Below are 18,433 nucleotides of genomic sequence, written 5' to 3' on the forward strand. Positions count from 1 at the left end.
GCGCCCGGGCCATCTTTGCTCCAATGAAGCCTCGCTGCGGGAGGGGAAGAGAGAGACAGAGAGGAAGGAGAGGGGGAGGGGTGGAGAAGCAGATGGGCGCTTCTCCTGTGTGCCCTGGCCGGGAATCGAACCCAGGACTTCTGCACGCCAGGCTGACGCTCTACCACTGAGCCAACCAGCCAGGGCGAGATTCTGGTTCTTTCTCCGAGGGGACGGGGAGAGGAGCAGCCCCAGCGGGCTTCTAACTCCTTCTGGGTTTTCTGCACCAAATGTTCCCCCGCCGAGAAAGAAGGAAGGGGGCTGGAGTCACAAAGTGTGGATAAGCAAAAGCTTTATTGAGTACCACGCTGCCAGGACGATGTTCTCTGGTCCCGGTGGGCAGGGGTCAGAGAAGTCTCATGGGATGATCCACGTGGGAGATATTTAAAGGGTCTGTAGGATGAGCGAGCTAATATGATGCAGAGAAATCTCACTGGCTGATGGAGAGTTGCTCTTTCCCAAGGACTCCTGGGAAGCTTCTTTTTTGTGTGCTTGGTTGTGGGCGGCCCTAGCCAAAGTTCCCTGGTCTGAGTTCCTCACCTGGCCTTCCCCCATTATCCACCGATCTTATGGGTATCTTTGGATATCACCTCAATCCACACATCATGGTTTTTTCAATAACTGAATTCGGGAAGAAACTGAAATCGACTCAAAACTGAGATATTACTATCTATGCTTTATACTGTGTTTGTTTTCATGTAATTTTGTGTAAAAGCTTAAGACATCAATGTACTGGCAATACAGAGTATATAGCAATACTCAATATTAGTTAGCATTATGACTTTTTTAGTTGAGAGGGAAGCTATAAGTGTATCTTGGATAAACTGTCTCAACAAAAAAGGGCAAAGGATGCCGGACGCATATGTTTTCTGGTTCTAGGGGTTTCATAAGATGAAATTGGAGGTTGGTGGAGAAACTGAATTGGAAGTCAAGAATTCTGTGCAACCGTCATCACCTCTAAGCAATAATTTCATCAAGTGCAGAAACGCAGGGGTGGTGGTGTTACGGGTTGGGAGTGAGGCAGGGACCTCGTCTAAAGAGTCCCAGGGCGCCATCAGCTCTCACAGGGCTAGTTCTCTTGAAGGACAAAAGAACTCGAACCAAGGAGAGGCCCCTGTTCCCACGCTCAGCCGAGTCCTCGGGCAGGGCCAGGTATCCGCATTCCGCAAACAAAAGTAACCGAGCGCAGGCCCGGACTTGCCCGCTGGGGCGCGTGTAACATCAAGGCGGGTGGAGACTTCTCCAAACAGAGAAATCCATGGCTCCACCTAAAAAAACAGTTCTACGAGTCGCTTTGGTATGAATCCTTGCCCTACCCTTGGCCACTGGGGCCAACCAGTTTCCCAACCACGGACCGCGCCCCACCTCCGCCGTCACCAGAGACCCCAAGGCCAGAAGCATCCAGCACAGCGCGGCTGAGATTCCAAGAGGCGGTACGCAGCGAGTGCTCAGGCGCAGAGAGGATCCAGCCCGGGCAGCCCGGCGGCCACGCCCCCGCCTGGGCACGCCGGCGGCCACGCCCCCGCCTGGGCACGCCGGCGGCCACGCCCCCGCCTGGGCACGCCGCCGGCCGTTTACTTTCAAACGCGGCCCCGCGCTCTTCCCCATTGGCGGGTGTCGCGCGGTGGAGTGTTGCCGGGGGAGCGCACCTGCGTCACAGCGCTGCGCGCCACCCCGCCCCGCCGGGGCACGGGCACGCCCTCCGGGCGGAGGAGAGCAGGACGCTGTGCGGCTCTCGGCGTCGGGCCGGGGCTGGTGGTCGCGGTGAGTTAGAGCCCCCGTCAGGATGGAGGGGCGGCAGCTCCGGGCCGCTGTGCTTGCAGCAGGCGCTGGCGTGCGGGGGCGTTCGCAGGGCAGAGGACGTGGGCTGTCTCAGCTTGCTCTCTTCCCACGTGGGAGTTCGGGGAGCCTCGTTTTCTTCTCTGTGAGGGAGGGGCACCCGTGGAGTGGGGCTGAGGGCAAAGGCAGTGGGCTTGCGCGCCGGCGCCTCGTGGGTCGGGTCTCGGTTCGGGTTCGGCGGAGGGCCCGGCGTGCGGGCGTCCAGGAGCGAGGCCGGGGAGCGCTTCCTGCGGACCTGGGAGAAAGGTGGAGGGGGGGGGGGCACTGCTGCTTTGTGAGAAGTTCTTTCGGGACCTAGCCGGGGTGGGCTGGGGTCGCTGTATTTGTGCCCATTTTGCAGATGTGAGGCCGCGGTTTTCAGATATATTAGGAAACACCAACCCAGGTCTCAGTATTTTACGAGCAGAGCTGGAAGATCAACAGACGTGTTGGTGGGAATAACCTCAATCAATAAAGTTTTCAGCTGGCAATCTTTCAGTGCCTTGGATGCTTCTTGTCTTGTGCTTAATTGAAACAATCCAAAATGACCGCGAATGTTTGCCGTGTAAACACCGTGTTGGCTAATTTTTTTTTTTTTTTTTTTTGCATTTTTCTGAAGCTGGAAACAGGGAGAGACAGTCAGACAGACTCCCGCTTGTGCCCGACCGGGATCCACCCGGCACGCCCACCAGGGGCGACGCTCTGCCCACCAGGGGGCGATGCTCTGCCCATCCTGGGCGTCGCAATGTTGCGACCAGAGCCACTCTAGCGCCTGAGGCAGAGGCCACAGAGCCATCCCCAGCGCCCGGGCCATCTTTGCTCCACTGGAGCCTTGGCTGCCGGGAGGGGAAGAGAGAGACAGAGAGGAGGGCACGGCGGAGGGGTGGAGAAGCAAATGGGCGCTTCTCCTATGTGCCCTGGCCGGGAATCGAACCCGGGTCCTCCGCACGCTAGGCCGACGCTCTACCGCTGAGCCAACCAGCCAGGGCCCGTGTTGGCTAATGTTTTTAAGAGCTGGTATGATACTTGATGGCATAAAAGAGGTCCTTTGTGTATTTGGTTGCAGAATTGTTGGGACTTTCAAAGTACAAGTGATACAAATGACACTCCTGCTGCTGCAACGCCTGTTGATATTTGTCACTACTTTTTTAAAAACACAGGTATAGGGAAGGTAAACATCAAGGATACTGAAATAACCATCTCTGTGGTATCCAATCATTAGGGTTTGTTTTTTTTTTTTGAAAATGTAAGTTCTTAAACATTAAAATAAAATTATTTTAATTTTAGAATAAGAAAAAAAGAATCTGGAAATATTGGAGAAGATAAAGTATATTCAGTCTACAAACCAGAAGCTCAACAAAACAAGTAAGCTCTAGGAGATCAAGCAAGTGAATACAAAATAAAATTTCAGAAAATTTTTACTCCCTGGTTAAATTGCACTAATAGTTTTTAGTTTGTTTTTAGTTTGAGGAAACAGGTTGATGTCAAAATGCAGGAAAACAGTACAAATAGATAGAATTAAAATTATATCTGACCATAGGATTTTTTTTTAATTTGAAAGAGTTATTATGGTGATCCTTCATTATTTTATACAATTTGTACATAAAAAAGTGTTTTTAAAACTTACTGTGTATGTATAGAATGCACAGTTGTAATGTTTCCATAGTAAGTTTATAATAGCATGAAATGTGCTTTTTATCAGAACCTCAATGATGTGAGCCCCAATCTGGGTGGCGTTACGTCTTGAGTTTTTCCAGACATGTAGTTGACTCACTGTTAAATCCTACAGCAAGTCATCTAACACTATACTAGTGGTAGTCAACCTGGTCCCTACCGCCCACTAGTGGGTGTGCCAGCTTTCCTGGTGGGCGGTAGCGGAGCAACCAAAGTATAAATAAAAAGATAGATTTAACTATAGTAAGTTGTTTCATAAAGATTTATTCTGCTAAACTTAGTGAAAATCCAACATAAAGTACTTGGTAAGTAATTATTATTATATGCTTTAACTCTGCTTTATAAATTTTATAAAGTAAAGTTACTTCCCTACTTTATAAATCACCATTACTGTGGAACTCGTGGGCGGTTAGAAAATTTTACTACCAACAGAGATACAAAAGTGGGCGGTAGGTATAAAAAGGTTGACTACTCCTGCTCTATACCATGGCAAATATAATTTCTTGTTAGTGGTTGTAAAATGTAATGAATGTTTTATAACCATTTATGTTTAGAGATGAAAGGCAAGAACACATTAGTGAATTAAAACTTTAAAAATTGTTCCCACAGTAGAATGGGCAGTGATATTTTTGGTACTGCTTAATTTTTCATCATTCGTTATATGTGCTGACCCATCCATAATAGGCTGGTAAAATATTTTGGAGACTCCATAGGAAATCAGCCCTCTGGAAAAGACTGCATAAAAGGTTTAGAAGTTCAGAAATATATTTTTGATACTTAAACACAAGAAATTTTTGAAATAATTTGTAAGTAGATAATTTAGCCTCGGGTTTCTTTCCGAAAATATATTTTTTTTATATTCATATTTCTTCGTGACTTAAGAGAGAGGCAGGAAACCTTGAACTCAGGCTTTTCGTATTCATTGGAGGAAAATAACATTTTGTACTGGTTAATGAAAGTACATGCATGGCTTCAGCTCTGCTCTACATGTTTTTTATACCTATAGATTTCCCTTAGAGTTATTTTTATTGTTTCATATCAATAAATTACGTCTTGGCAGGGTACAGAATTCTTAGGTCATGTCCTGTTCCAGACCCTGTGGATGTTGCTGCATTGTCTTTTAGCAGTCCTTGTTGGAGATGTTTTTGTTATCTACTGCCATGTAACCAACATCTAAAGGCTTGACTGGCTGCAAGTTCAAGATGGCTTTTCACTTACATGTCTGGCACCTCATTGCTTCTTTACTTGGCCTCTCAGCACAGTAGCCTTGACATTTTACTTATCAGTTTGTGACACTTAAGAGGTGGCAACTTGCCATACCCACAACTATCAGTTCACATGTATCACATGTGACAGTATCACATGTTCTGTTGGTCAGAGCAGTCACATGTCCTGTCCAGATTTTTTGGGGGGACGGGGTATGGCGAATAGATTTTATTTCTTGATGGGGGAGTACCAGCAAAGTCACATTGCAGGAATGTATGTGGGTGATCATTGTGACCATCTTTGGAAGTTAGTCTCTCAAGAGAAATTGGAGACCATTATGTTTTTGTTTTTCTCTTTAGGTATCTTACTTTTCTGCCAGGATGTTTGTAGGCTTGTCTTTATTTCTTTCTTTAAAATTTTATTGCCTGACCTGTGGTGGTGCAGTGGGTAGGGTGTCGGCCTAGAATGCTAAGGTCGCCAGTTTGAGACCCTGGCCTTGCTTGGTCAAGGCACATATGAGATTCAATTGCTGTCAGTTGATGCTACCTGCTTCACCCCCCCCCCCCTTATTCTCTCTCTTTTTCCTCTAAAATTAGAAAAAAAATTACTATCTTTTAAAAAATAGCATTTAAGTTTATAATGAAAAAAAAGCAGCTTTCTCTTTTTGCTCTTCCTACACCTGACATCAGCACTACAGAAGTAATCACTTTCATTTCTTTTAATGATTTCCTTTGATATTTGCTTCTGTACTTCTTTCCTTATTTCTTATTTTTATTTTATTTCTTTAGCAAGAGAGAGGCAAAGACAGGAAGGGAGATGAGAAGCATCAACTCACAGTTGCGGCACTATAGGTCATTGATTGCTTTCTCATGTGTGCCTTGACTGGGGGCTCCAGCCAAGCTAGTGACCCCTTGCTCAAGCCAGCTACCTTAGGCTCAGGTCAGCAACGTTTGGGCTCAAGCCAGCAACCATGGGATCCTGTCTGTGATCCCACACTCAAGCCACCGACACTGTGCTCAAGCTGATGAGGCTGCACTCAAGCCAGCAACCTCGGGGTTTCGAACCTGGGTCCACTGTGCCACTGCCTGGTCAGGCTCTGTATTTCTAAATAATATGCTTTTTATGTGATTTTTTATTTATTTTTTATTTTTTGGTATATATTGACTTATTATAAGGGAAGATTTAGGTTTTTAAAAAAAATATGGATTTTAGGGAGAGGAGGGCGGAGAGAGAGGGAGAGAGACATCAATTTGTCGTTCCACTTATTTATGCATTCTTGTATGTGGTTGATTCAAGCTGTGACTGGGGATTGAACCCTACCTAACCTTGGTGTTTCGGGACGATGCTTTAACCAACTGAGCTACTTGGCCAGGGAAGATTTAGTTCTTAAGCAGTTTCCTTCCCATACCCCTTCCCCCCATTATAATTATGGTATACTATTTTCTTAGTTTGGGCTGTTATAATAAAATATCATAGACTGGTGCCTTAAACAATGAACATTTATTTCTTACAGTTCTGGAGGCTAGAAAGTCTAAGACTAAAATGTCAGCATAGTTCGGTTCTGGTGAGGGTGCTTTTCTGGTTTGCAGATGGGCATTTTCTTGCTTGGTCCTCATATGGGGAGAGAGAGGAGCAAGCCCTGGTGTTTCTTCACATAAGGACACTAATCCCATTCATGAGACCTCCTAAAGGCTACACTTGTAATATCACATAGAGTCAGGATTTCAACATATGAATTTTAGGGGGACACAAACACGATAGTCTATTAACAGTCACGCTTTTTGTTAAGATCAGTGTTTACCTTATTTTCCCATGTATAAATTGCAGCTTTTTTTGAAAAATTTGGGGTCTAAAACTGGGTGCATCTTATACAGTGGTTGTAGATTTTTTTACTTGCATTTCCTGCTTTATAGTGCTTGTTGTCTTTGTGCTCATTGTTTTGCACTTGTTACCAGTATATTACGTAGGTTATGTTTTGCCACATTCTGCCCAGAAATGGCTCAGAAAAGATTTTCGTACAGTGCTGAATTCAAGTTAAAAGTGATCCAGTTTGCAAAAGTGAATGGAAATCGTGCTGCTGAATGTAAGTTTGGTCCTCCAGCTGAGAAGTCAATCCGAGACTGGTTACAGGCAGAAGAAACTCTACTGAAAACAGCATGACAGAAGAAAGTCACAACAGGCAAGTCAGCAAAATGGCCTCCTTTAGAGAGGGAACTGAAGATATGGATTGAAGAGCAAAGGGCAATTGGAATTCCTGTATCCACAAAGATGGTTTGGCATGAGGCAAGACGAATTGCTGATGGAAAAGAAGTTACTGATTTCAAAGGAGGACACAATTGGTGCTTCAGGTTCATGAAACGGAATGGACTAAGCATGCACTAGACTTGCCCAAAAGATGCCTGAAAGCTATGAGCAGAAGGTCCTTGAATTTCATCATTTTGTCATTCAGTGTTGGAAGACACATCAGTTTGAGTTGGGACAGATTGCAAATATGGAAGAAGTCCCCCCTTCAATTTGATGTCCCAAGTAACAAAACTGTTGATGACAAGGGGGTGAAAACTGTAATTGTAAAGACAAGTGGACATGAAATGAGCCATTATACAGTTGTTCTAGCTTGTTGTGCTAACAGAACCAAGCTGCCTCTTATGCTGATTATCAAATGCAAAACAATGCCAAAAGAAGACATTCCTCGAAGAGTAATTGTCCACGTTCATGACAAGGGTTGGATAGATCAGGATGGGATGAAGATCTGTTTTGAGAAAATTTGTAGAAAGAGACCAGGTGGGCTCTTATCAAACCTGCCCTATTGGTGCTTGATCAATTCAGGGCACACAGAACAAAAAACACAAAGAAGATTGCTGAAGAGCAAAATACAAAACCTGCCGCCATACCTGGAGGCTTGACATCCCAGCTCCAACCATTTGATATCAGCATTAAACTTTCAAAGCTGCCATGAGAGACAAATGGAACCAATGGATTAAGTCTTCTGGGGACAATTTGACACCAGCAGGAAGAGTGAAGAAACTAACTATAGAAGTTTGTACTTGGATGAAAAGATCCTGGGATAATATCAAGATTGAGATTGTTGTCATTTAAGAAGCGTGGCATTTCAAACGCCATAGATGGAACTGAGAATGAGGCAATATATGAAGACACTGATTCATCATCAGACACAGATGAGGACAAGCTAATGGATGGGAGTTTTGACAGTGATGAGTCGTATGACTTTTATGATGAATAAAATGAGTTCAATAACTTTATATAATAATTTTTTTTTTTCAAATTTTGGGCCCTAAAATTAAGGTGTGTCTTTTACATGGGTAAACATGGTAATATTTATAATATTGTGATTAATATGACAGTTGAGCCATAAAGTTTACTATGTGTTTCTTCTCTTTTATGATTCTGTCACTTTTCTTTAAATTTAGTTTTCTCATCACTTCTCAGTATGTTCAGACACATGAACTATTCTGTTGGTTCCATTTATTTACTTAAAGATAGGCCTTCTGGATCTCTGTCTTCTTCTTAGATTACTTGTTCTCTAGCCTTGCTGCAATGTTTTCTTGGATTTCATTTCACCATTATCCTGGTGAGAATTTTTGCTTTTCTTTTCATACTGCAGTATTCTTTAGAAAATGGAGAGGGGGGCGTTTTTATTGAGAACTCTTGTGTTGTCAAAATATCTTTAGTCTACCCTGAAAAGTTATTTATTTTTGTTTTAGAATTTTAGGTTGGAAGCCATTTTTTTCCTGAGAATACAGATTGGGGCAAAAGTAGGTTTACAGTTATGATTACACAAGAATTTATTCTTGTAATACTTATTCATTAATTATTGAATTATTTATTATTAACTTACTTTTGCCCACCCCTGTATTGAACACATTGCTTCATTGTCTTACAGGGTCCAGTGTTTATATACATATAGCATCGCTAAATCTAACATACTCATCCTAGAAAATATACATAGCTAATGTTTTTTGTTCTTTTTTCTCCTCATCAAGAGTTTAGGCTGGTGTCCTAGATGGGTAGCTTATTTAGTTAGTGTTGTTCTGATATGCAAATCTTGCAGGTTCAAAACCTCATCAGGTCACATATAAGAATCAACCAGTGAGTACATAAATAAGTGGAACAACAAATTGATGTATCTCTTCTTCTCTAAAAAAAAAAAAAAAATCTAAAAGAACAGTTTAGGCCTGACCAAGTGGTGACACAGTGGATATAGCATTGGACTGGGAATGGAGGACCCACGTTTGTTGGCTTGAGCACGGGGTTATTGGATGAGTGTGGGATCATAGACATGACCCCATGGTCACTGGCTTGAGTAAGGTGTCACTGGCTCTGCTGGACCCCCCTCCCCAGGCAAGGCACATATGAAAAAGCAATCAGTGAACAACTAAGGTGCCACAATGAAGATGTGATGCTTCTCATCTCTCTCCTTTCTGTCTGTCCCTATCTCTGACTTTCTGGCAAAAAAAAAAAAAAAAGTAGGCTGTTTTTGACCCATGGGCAATCTTCTGTTTCAGCCCCAAATCAATCTTACTGCAAAAGCCTAAGCTTCTCAAAACAAAACAACAACAACAAAAAAACTAAGAAATTTATAAGTTACTAGAGAAATTTTATAACTTGAGCCAACGGGGAGCATGAATTCTTTTGAATTAAAGAATTTAGTTTTGCTAAGCCTAACTTATTTTAGCATTTTTTTTAATTCAGTGAGAGGAGGAGAGACAGAGACCTACTCCCACATGTGCCCGGTCTGGAATCCACCTGGCAAGCCCACTAGGGGTCTATGCCCTGCTCATTTGGGGCATTGCTCCGTTGCTCAGCAACAACTGAGCTCTTCTTAGCACCTGAGGTGGAGGCCATGGAGCCATCCTCAGTGCCTGGAGCCAACTTGCTCCAGTTGAGCCACGGCTGCAGTAGGGGAAGAGAGAGAGAGAGAGAGAAGTGAAGAGAGGGGTAGGGGTGGAGAAGCAGATGGGTGCTTGTGTGTCCTGGCTGGGAATTGAACCTGGGACATCTACATTTCGGACCAATGCTCTAACACTGAGCCAACCGGCCAGGGCAGTATTTTAGAATATAAAAAGTTGCACAAAATAGTTAAGTTCATTAAGTAGACTTCAGCAGAACACTTTGAATTTAAATCTGCATTATGTAGGAACTTAATACTTTCTATTTGAAGCAATACAAATTAGAATTGTTTTGTTTAGCACAGCTTTCATCCCAAGTAAGCTTTTTTAAAAATAAATTCTATTAAGCTACCACTTTTTCACTAACAGATTTTTTTTTTTCAGAGAGAGTGTGTCAGAGAGAGGGATAGACAGGAACGGAGAGAGATGAGAAGCATCAATCATCAGTTTTTCGTTGGGACACCTTAGTTGTTCATTGATTGCTTTCTCATATGTGCCTTGACCGTGGGCCTTCAGCAGACTGAGTAACCCCTTGCTTGTGCCAGAGACCTTGGGTCCAAGCTCAAACCAGATGAGCCCGCACTCAAGCTGGCAACCTCGGGGTCTCGAACCTGGGTCTTCTGCATCCCAGTCCGACGCTCTATCCACTGCGCCACCTCCTGGTCAGGCCCAAGTAAGCTCTTAAAGATGATCACTTATTCAGTATTTATATCATATAATAAGAATTGCATTACTAAGAATGCTACATTTAAGAAATCTTAGTTACAGTCTTTCAAATAAGCACAGTATATTAATTTAGAGCAGTGGTTCTCAACCTTTCTAATGCTGTGACCCTGCAATACAGTTCCTCATGTTGCGGTGACCCCAAACCAAAAAATAATTTTGGTGGCTACTTCATAACTGTAATTTTGCTAGTTATGATTCGGAATGTAAATACCTTATATGCATTATGTATTTTCCGATGGCTTTAGGCGACCCCGCCGAGGTTGCGACCCACAGGTTGAAAACCGCTGATTTAGAGGTTAGCATCTAAAACTTTACATATGTAGTTATCTTTGATATATGTAAGCTTAAAATGCTTTCTTCTCTTGACAGGGTATGTACAATTTTGAGGACGTGTTAACATGTCCCATTTGTTACAGTATTTTTGAAGATCCTCGTGTACTGCCATGCTCTCATACATTCTGTAGAAATTGCTTGGAAAACATTCTTCAGGCATCTAGTGACTTTTATATATGGAGACCTTTACGAATTCCACTCAAGTGCCCTAACTGCAGAAGTATTACTGAAATGGCTCCAACTGGTATTGAATCTTTACCTGTTAATTTTGCATTAAGGGCTATAATTGAAAAGTACCAACAAGAAGATCATCCAGATATTGTCACTTGTCCTGAACATTACAGGCAACCGTTAAATGTTTACTGTCTACTAGATAAAAAATTAGTTTGTGGTCATTGCCTTACAATAGGCCAACATCATGGTCATCCTATAGATGATCTTCAAAGTGCCTATGTAAAAGAAAAGGACGCACCTCAAAAATTGCTTGAACAATTAACTGACACACACTGGACAGGTCTTACTTGTCATATTGAAAAGCTGGAGGAACAAAAATCTCATTCAGAGAAAGTGGTCCAAGGTGAGAAAGAAGTTGTCCTCCAGTATTTTAAGGAGCTTAGTGATACATTAGAAGAGAAAAAAAATTTTTTTCTAACTGCTCTCTGTGATGTTGACAATCTGATTAATCAAGAATATACTCCACAAATTGAAAGAATAAAAGAAATGAGAGAGCAGCAGCTTGAATTAATGACATTGACAACATCTTTACGAGAAGAGTCTCCACTTAAATTTCTTGAAAAAGTTGATGATGTTCGCCAGCGTGTGCAGATCTTGAAACAAAGAGCACTTCCTGAGGTCCAGTGTGTTGAAATTTATCCTCGAGTAAGCCAAGTATTGAAAGAAGATTGGAGCAGAACAGAAATTGGACAAATTAAGAAACTTCCCATTCCTGAAATGAAAATTTCTTTAAAAAGTATGTCATGTTCCTGTTCCGATGATGAAAAGGTTGAAATTTTTAAGATTCTAAACATTGTTATAGTTACTCTAATTTCAGTGATACTGATGTTGATCTTTTTTAACCAACATGTAATAACCTTTCTAAATGAAATCACTTCAGTATGTTTTTTTGAAGTCTCTCTATCTGTTTATCAAAATTTATCTAACAGTCTGCATGATTTAAAGACTATACTGTGTCACAGTTTATATTTACTGAAGGAATTCACGGGGAAAGTTTTTTGGTGATCATTCAAATATAAATTGTTTAAATAGACTTACTCTGTACTAGGACTAACAACCATTTCTAAATAGATAGTGGCAGACTAAACTTTATTAGGGTTGCAACATACGTATTTTAAGCATTCCATATTTGTTGGATAGAAATGTCAGAAATGTTTCGTTTTTAGTCTGACACTAGAATAAAATGTAATTATTTGATTTCTTTTTTTTTTTTATTGGTTTGAGGTTGACTTAATATTGCTGTGGCATTTAAACATTCTTGTACCAATATTGTCTTTTAGCATTATTATAATGTAGTGATTGGCTTTGCAGTTCTTCATATGTAGTGGCTTTTTGATTAAAAGGGGCAAAATCCTGAAAGTGCCTATGCCTTTACTTTTGATGTGGCTTGAAGCTTTTGAATAGGAAAATAAGGATCATGAAGAGGTTTTCAAATCAAGCAGAGAAGTAAAAAATAAGGGGTTGCTTAAAGATGTTTTTGTGATCCATTGTGTTTTAGATAGATTTAATAGCCCTAAAATGTTTATTGACATTTACTTCTAATAAAGCTATTACTTTTGTTAGGGAACACACAGCAACATTTTCTAATATCTAACATATTCTATGGTTTCTGTTAATTTATCTTAGTATTTAACTTTTGTATAGTGCTTTAGTTAAATAGGTTCCTGGATAAAAACTCAGGTTACTAGAATGTATATTCCATCCTCCTCAGACTTAAGATAGCAGTGTTAACTGTATGTGTCTTAGTTTTTTTTGCTAAACATTCCTTTATGCCATTGCCCAAGTACCAATAGTTTTATTTTCTTTTTTTAAAGTGAGAGGAATGAAGATGATAGTGAGACAGACTCCTACATGTGCCACGACCAGGGTGATGCTTGGACAATTTGAGCCACTGGCTGTTAGAGGAGAGAGAAGGGGAAGAGGGAGGGGGGAAAGCAGCAGATGGTTGTTTCTCCTGTGTGCACTGACTGGGAAACTAATCTGAGATGTTCATGTTAGGTTGGTGCTATATCCACTGAACCAGCTGGCCAGGGCCTACTTTAACTGTTTAAAACTTAGTAGTACTAAGTTCTACTCCATTGGTTATTTATTTATTTATTTGTATTTTTCTGAAGTTGGAAATGGGGAGGCAGTCAGACAGACTCCCGCAGGCGCCCCACCAGGGGGCAATGCTCCGCCCATCTGGGGTGTTGCTGTTGCAACCAGGGCCATTCTCTAGTCTGAGGCAGAGGCCACAGAGCCATCCTCAGCGCCCGGGCCTACTTTGCTCCAATGGAGCCTTGGCTGCGGGAGGGGAAGAGAGAGACAGAGAGGAAGGAGAGGGGGAGGGGTGGAGAAGCAGATGGGCGCTTCTCCAGTGTGCCCTGGCCAGGAATCGAACCCAGACTCCTGCACGCCAGGCCGATGCTCTACCACTGAGCCAACTGGCCAGGGTCTTCTCCATTGGTTATTAAAATGTAATAAAATATTCAATTCCATTTATTTCTACTCTCACCAATGAAAAAGCACTTGATTTTAATTATAGCCTCTTCTATTTACTCTTCCCTTATATACTTTCTTTTTTTTTGACAAGAGTCAGAGAGGACAGATAGGAAGGGAGATGAGAAGCATTAATTCTTCATTGCAGCATATGTGCTTTGACTGGGGGGCTCCAGCAGAGTGAGTGGCCCCTTGCTCAAGCCAGTAACCTTTAGGCTTGAGCCAGCAACCATGCAATCATGTCCCTGATTCCATGCTCAAGCCCTCAGGGTTTCAAACCTGTGTCTTCCATGTCCCAGTCTGGTGCTAGTCAGGCTTCCCTTTCATGTTCTTGATTGAAAAAAAATGACCAGGATGTCTATGTGGGTATCCCTTTCCTCCCTGAGCACTCCATGTGTGTCTCTCCTGAAGCTGAAGCTGCATATGTGCTTGGTCAAAGAGGATGGTTTTTCAGTCAAGGATATACAAGTAGCTGTACTCCCATGCTAGAACCTCCAAACAAGCTCTCAAGGTCCATTTGTAGGAGACTGTAGGGTAGTCAAAGCTTCTAAGACTAGACACATCCAAATGAGCTCCTGCATGGGGCAGTCTGCCTTTCTTTTCACAATGCAATTATAATTAAAAAAAACCAAACAAATGAGCATACTTGAGTTTCAGATGTTTAAATCCACACTAATATATTTACATTTTAAGTCTCTGGGTCAATTATCTAATGACTGATATAAAAAATGTTCCCAGCATTTGGGTAATAAATACTGATTGTTTAGTAAATTAGGTGGCATACACTTTAGGAATTTATAAACTAGTAGTTGGCAGGTTTTTCCACTGCAGATGGAAAATGAAAGTATGTAGATATCCATGAAAGTATGCTGCATTTTAACATGGACTATATAGTTTAGAACAGTGGTAGTCAGCCTGGTCCGTACCACCCACTAATGGGCATTCCAGCTTTCATGGTGGGCAGCAGCGGAGCAACCAAAGTATGTATAAAACGATAGATTTAGCTACAGTAAGTTGTTTTATAAAGATTTATTCTGCCAAACAGCAAAAATCCAACATAAAGGACTTGGTAAGTAGTATTATATGCTTTAACTTGCTGTAACTCTGCTTTATAAGTTTTATAAAATGTAAAGTTACTTCCTACTTTATAAATCACCCATTACTGTAGAACCAGTGGGCGGTAAGAAAATTTTACTACTAACAGATACAAAAGTGGGCTGTAGGTAGAAAAAATGACCACTAGTAGCAATTTGGGACAAAGGGCAGTAACTTCACCCTCCAGGCATCTTAATTTCTTCATAGTCTGTTGCTCACAAAATTATCAGATTCTTACAATCTCCTATAAAGTAGGTAGAATATTTTATTAGACTTGAAACATCATAAACTAGGAGCCAGTTTACACGTTTAGGTTTAGGAATATGAAGTTTTAAGACAAATAGAAAAATTAGTAGTAATTCGATGCACTGAATTTATGCTGATTTAATTGGATGAATCTTCAGTATAAACAAATTTAACCAAGTCATTTAGATGCAATTTCTTTTGGATTTATGGCAACGCTTTTTGTTATATTGTATGTCTTGTAAATTCCAATAAGTCTATCTGAAATTTCAAACATATTATTTCGAAGAGAAATAATTATGAACTGGGCGTTTTTTGTTTGTTCCTAAAGAGAAAGAAAGAATAACTTAGAAACACTCGAATATTGACAAGTACATCATGTAATAAACATTTAAACTTGACTCTTTCCCACAATCTATTTTAGGCAATAAATTTAACATTACACTGATAAAAATGATGGGATGGATAGTTTGTGAAACTATTTATTTGGGTTTGAGAGGAACGAGTAATTCTGGAAGCATGATTGCTTAGTGAAAAAAAGATCAAGGCAGGAGACAAGATTTTAGCTGTGTATCTGCTACTAATTTACACGATCAGTTTATGTTTTACTCGCCCAAATGGAAATATTTGGTTCAAGTAAAGCAGTGGTCCTAAACTTTTTTTGGGCCACGGACCAGTTTAATGTCAGAAAATATTTTCATGGACCAGCCTTTAGGGTGGGATGGATATATGTATCATGTGACCGAGACAAGCGTCAAGAGTAAGTCTTAGACGGATGTAACAGAGGGAATCTGGTCATTTAAAAAAAATAAAACATCATTCAGACTTAAATATAAATAAAACGGAAATAATGTAAGTTATTTATTCTTTCTCTGCGGACCGGTACCGGTCCGGGGGTTGGGGACCACTGAAGTAAAGGACTTTGTCTCCTTTGACACCACAGGATATGGAGTTAGTGAACAGTTTGGAAAAAGCTTAAAAGAAATTAAGTCAAAGCATTCATGTGCAATGTTTGGGGAACCCAGAAAATTTTTTGGGTAAAAACTTCTAAAAGATTACTCACATATATATAAAATGCAACAATGGACACATTTTTAAAATCAAGGGCTGCATCAATCTCATCCATGAAGTACAGGGGAGTAGGTTTGTAGTGATGAAGAGCAAACACTAAAGCCAATGAACTAAGTGTTTTCTCTCCTCCTGAAAGGTTGAAGATCTTCTTCCAACTTTTCTTAGGTGGTCGAACACTGAAATAAGAAAATCTCATTAGTCAAATTACTTGTAAAGCTTAAATTAAGGTTTTGTGGTTTGTTTTCCTAACCACCTTCCTCCGGGATTTCTAACTTGCTTTTCACAATTCTAAGCTTTTGGGGTTTATTTTGTAAAAACATTATTGAAGGATGTACACATAAGGACAGCTACTAAAATTTTAAGACTTAAACATCAGGCTAGCCAGTACTTCTTGCTATTCTTCCCCCATTTCCAATGCAATTTTTACTCTGCAAGTTTTAAATCCAGATGTTAAGTTAAAATGACTTGAAGATTTAAGAAAAAGATGAACTAGCCTGTCCTGTGCTGGAGCAGTGGATAAAGCATCGACCTGGAATACTGAGGTCCCCAGTTTGAAACCCTGGGCTTGCCTTGTCAAGGCACATAGGAGGAGCAACTACAAGTAGTTACTTTCCCTGCTTTTCTCTTCTCTCTAAAATCCATAAACAAAATCTTAAAAAAAAACCAAAACAAAACACCAAAAAACCCTAGAGAAATGTTATGTAAAATTACCTGGAATTTATGCTCTAAACTGGCAATATGTAAATAATTTAGTATTTGTAATTAAAACAAATCATGTATCTTCTAACCTTCACATCCCACCCCTAAAAGTTTTTGAGAGTTTGGAGAAAATACAGATATGAAACAGGAGGATCCGAAACTCAGTATTTAATTACAAACCTGAACATGATTCCTTCAGAGAAAGGATCCAAGCTGTCTACAAGCTCCAGTTCAGCATCTCCTCCCAAAGTAAGCATCTGGTAATTTTCCTTTAATTTATTTGTTATTATATAAAAACCTGCCATGAATTCATTAAGCCTTTGTTTCCGAAGATCTTCATATGCCTGTCGAAAGTTATCTCTTTCATGAGTAATTCTGTCCAATTCTGATACTCGTTGTAAATATAATTCTTCCTATAAAAAGAATGAGAACAAACACCTATTCAGTTATAAATTTGGTATGAGAATTTCTAATTGTATAAAATTAAGGCCACAATTTAGGCTGAGGACTATAAGGAATTTGATTTGGACACATTAATAATAGTTTTTTCATACCTTCTTCTTATACTCTACAATGGCACCAAGATTTGGTTTCATTTCATGACACTGGGCTTCCAGAAGTGCAATTTGGTTTGTTATAGAATCTGGATTCTTGATTGCTTCAAGATCCTCTGGGCTCAGAACTGAAATCTCTTCAACAGGATTATCTTCTATGGCATGAAGTGATATTTTTGAAATCTGAAAGTTCAGTTAAATGAAGAGTTAGGGAAGGGCATGGTACTTCCATTTATTGTTTAGAAGAAGAATGCAATCAATATGACAACTTATCTATCTACTAAAACAACATACCAAGGTTTTGTGACTGATCTGTGTGCCAACTATTTTTTTTTTTCCTTTTTCTGAAGCTGGAAATGGGGAGAGACAGTCAGACAGACTCCTGCATGCGCCCGACCGGGATCCACCCGGCACACCCACCAGGGGCGATGCTCTGCCGTGACCAGAGCCACTCTAGCGCCTGGGGCAGAGGCCAAGGAGCCATCCCCAGCGCCCGGGCCATCTTTGCTCCAATGGAGCCTTGGCTGCGGGAGGGGAAGAGAGAGACAGAGAGGAAGGAGTGGGGGCGGTGGAGAAGCAAATGGGCGCTTCTCCTATGTGCCCTGGCCGGGAATCGAACCCCCGCACGCCAGGCCGACGCTCTACCGCTGAGCCAACCGGCCAGGGCCCAACTATTTTTAATTTAAAGAAAAATAGTGTAGTGGTCCAATATGTTCATGTAGCCTGTAAAAATCTCCAAATCGGCCCTTGGATGAATATGTTGACTACTTCTAACGAAAACGTACCCATATTTTTCTATACAGAATCTTACTACACTTGGTTCCTTATGTTCCCTATAAACCTGAGAAGTGATTACATGGAATTAAGAATCATTACATACCTCAAACACACCCACATAAAAACCCAAAATACCCAACCATTTTCATAAAGGATATTTTAAAGTTACTCTCACCTCTTTTTGCCAGTATCTTATTTTAGAATTATGTTCTGCAATGTGACCATCTATTTGTTCAAGTTTCAATTTAATACTAAGTGCATCTTTTTGAAGAGCATGTTCATTTTCTTGAATTACTTTCAGTTCTTGAAGTAGATTACGATGTTCTTTCTGGATCTCTGGTAACGTCTCCTAAAAACCAAGAAGAACTACAGATACGACCGACCTGGTGTTTTGGCATCACAAAACTGAAGATGGCAATCTCTTCCCACGTTCCTTCTATTTTAAATTAAAACTTATTTACTCAAAAGTTATAATACAGTACTCATTTTTATAGTGTAAGTTAATACAGTTACAAGCTTTAACCTGACTGTTTATTATACAAGGCACTGATGTTATATATCCAACTCCTTAAACTACTT

General features: G+C 40.8%; 3 protein-coding genes across 7 annotated transcripts in view; 2 read left to right on the forward strand and 1 right to left on the reverse strand.

Annotated features, from left to right (window-relative positions):
* Positions 1-1,663: 1,663 nt before the first annotated feature.
* On the forward strand, positions 1,664-18,328 carry TRIM59 (tripartite motif containing 59). Of its 5 annotated transcripts, none has more exons than XR_010746829.1 (4): positions 1,664-1,803; positions 3,145-3,222; positions 16,635-16,772; positions 18,156-18,328. XR_010746829.1 is itself a non-coding variant. In XM_066347681.1 (4 exons), exon 4 carries the CDS (start codon positions 10,743-10,745, stop codon positions 11,940-11,942), a length of 1,200 nt encoding a protein of 399 aa, XP_066203778.1. In that variant the 5' UTR covers positions 1,749-1,803; positions 3,145-3,222; positions 10,616-10,665; positions 10,740-10,742; the 3' UTR covers positions 11,943-13,078. The 5 variants fall into 5 exon arrangements, 4 of the variants coding, with proteins under 4 accessions (XP_066203777.1, XP_066203778.1, XP_066203776.1 ...); XM_066347681.1 differs by lacking the exons at positions 16,635-16,772; positions 18,156-18,328 and adding exons at positions 10,616-10,665; positions 10,740-13,078 and having other exon boundaries at positions 1,749-1,803; XM_066347682.1 differs by lacking the exons at positions 1,664-1,803; positions 16,635-16,772; positions 18,156-18,328 and adding exons at positions 1,890-1,931; positions 10,616-10,665; positions 10,740-13,078.
* The window catches only part of IFT80 (intraflagellar transport 80), a 261,132-nt gene continuing 244,577 nt past the window's right edge, over positions 1,879-18,433 (forward strand). Inside the window, exons 1-2 of the mRNA XM_066347674.1 lie at positions 1,879-1,931; positions 3,145-3,222. The gene's annotated coding sequence lies outside the window, so the exon portion shown is untranslated. The remainder of the gene's footprint in view (positions 1,932-3,144; positions 3,223-18,433) is intronic.
* The window catches only part of SMC4 (structural maintenance of chromosomes 4), a 38,521-nt gene continuing 34,854 nt past the window's right edge, over positions 14,767-18,433 (reverse strand). Inside the window, exons 20-24 of the mRNA XM_066347672.1 lie at positions 18,030-18,203; positions 17,078-17,260; positions 16,704-16,936; positions 15,817-16,000; positions 14,767-15,078 (exon numbers count right to left, since the gene is read on the reverse strand). Coding sequence (XP_066203769.1) covers positions 14,935-15,078; positions 15,817-16,000; positions 16,704-16,936; positions 17,078-17,260; positions 18,030-18,203 — 918 coding nt within the window. The 3' untranslated portion in view covers positions 14,767-14,934. The remainder of the gene's footprint in view (positions 15,079-15,816; positions 16,001-16,703; positions 16,937-17,077; positions 17,261-18,029; positions 18,204-18,433) is intronic.

Source organism: Saccopteryx leptura, chromosome 8 (assembly GCF_036850995.1).
Source record: "Saccopteryx leptura isolate mSacLep1 chromosome 8, mSacLep1_pri_phased_curated, whole genome shotgun sequence".
NCBI lineage: Eukaryota > Metazoa > Chordata > Mammalia > Chiroptera > Emballonuridae > Saccopteryx > Saccopteryx leptura.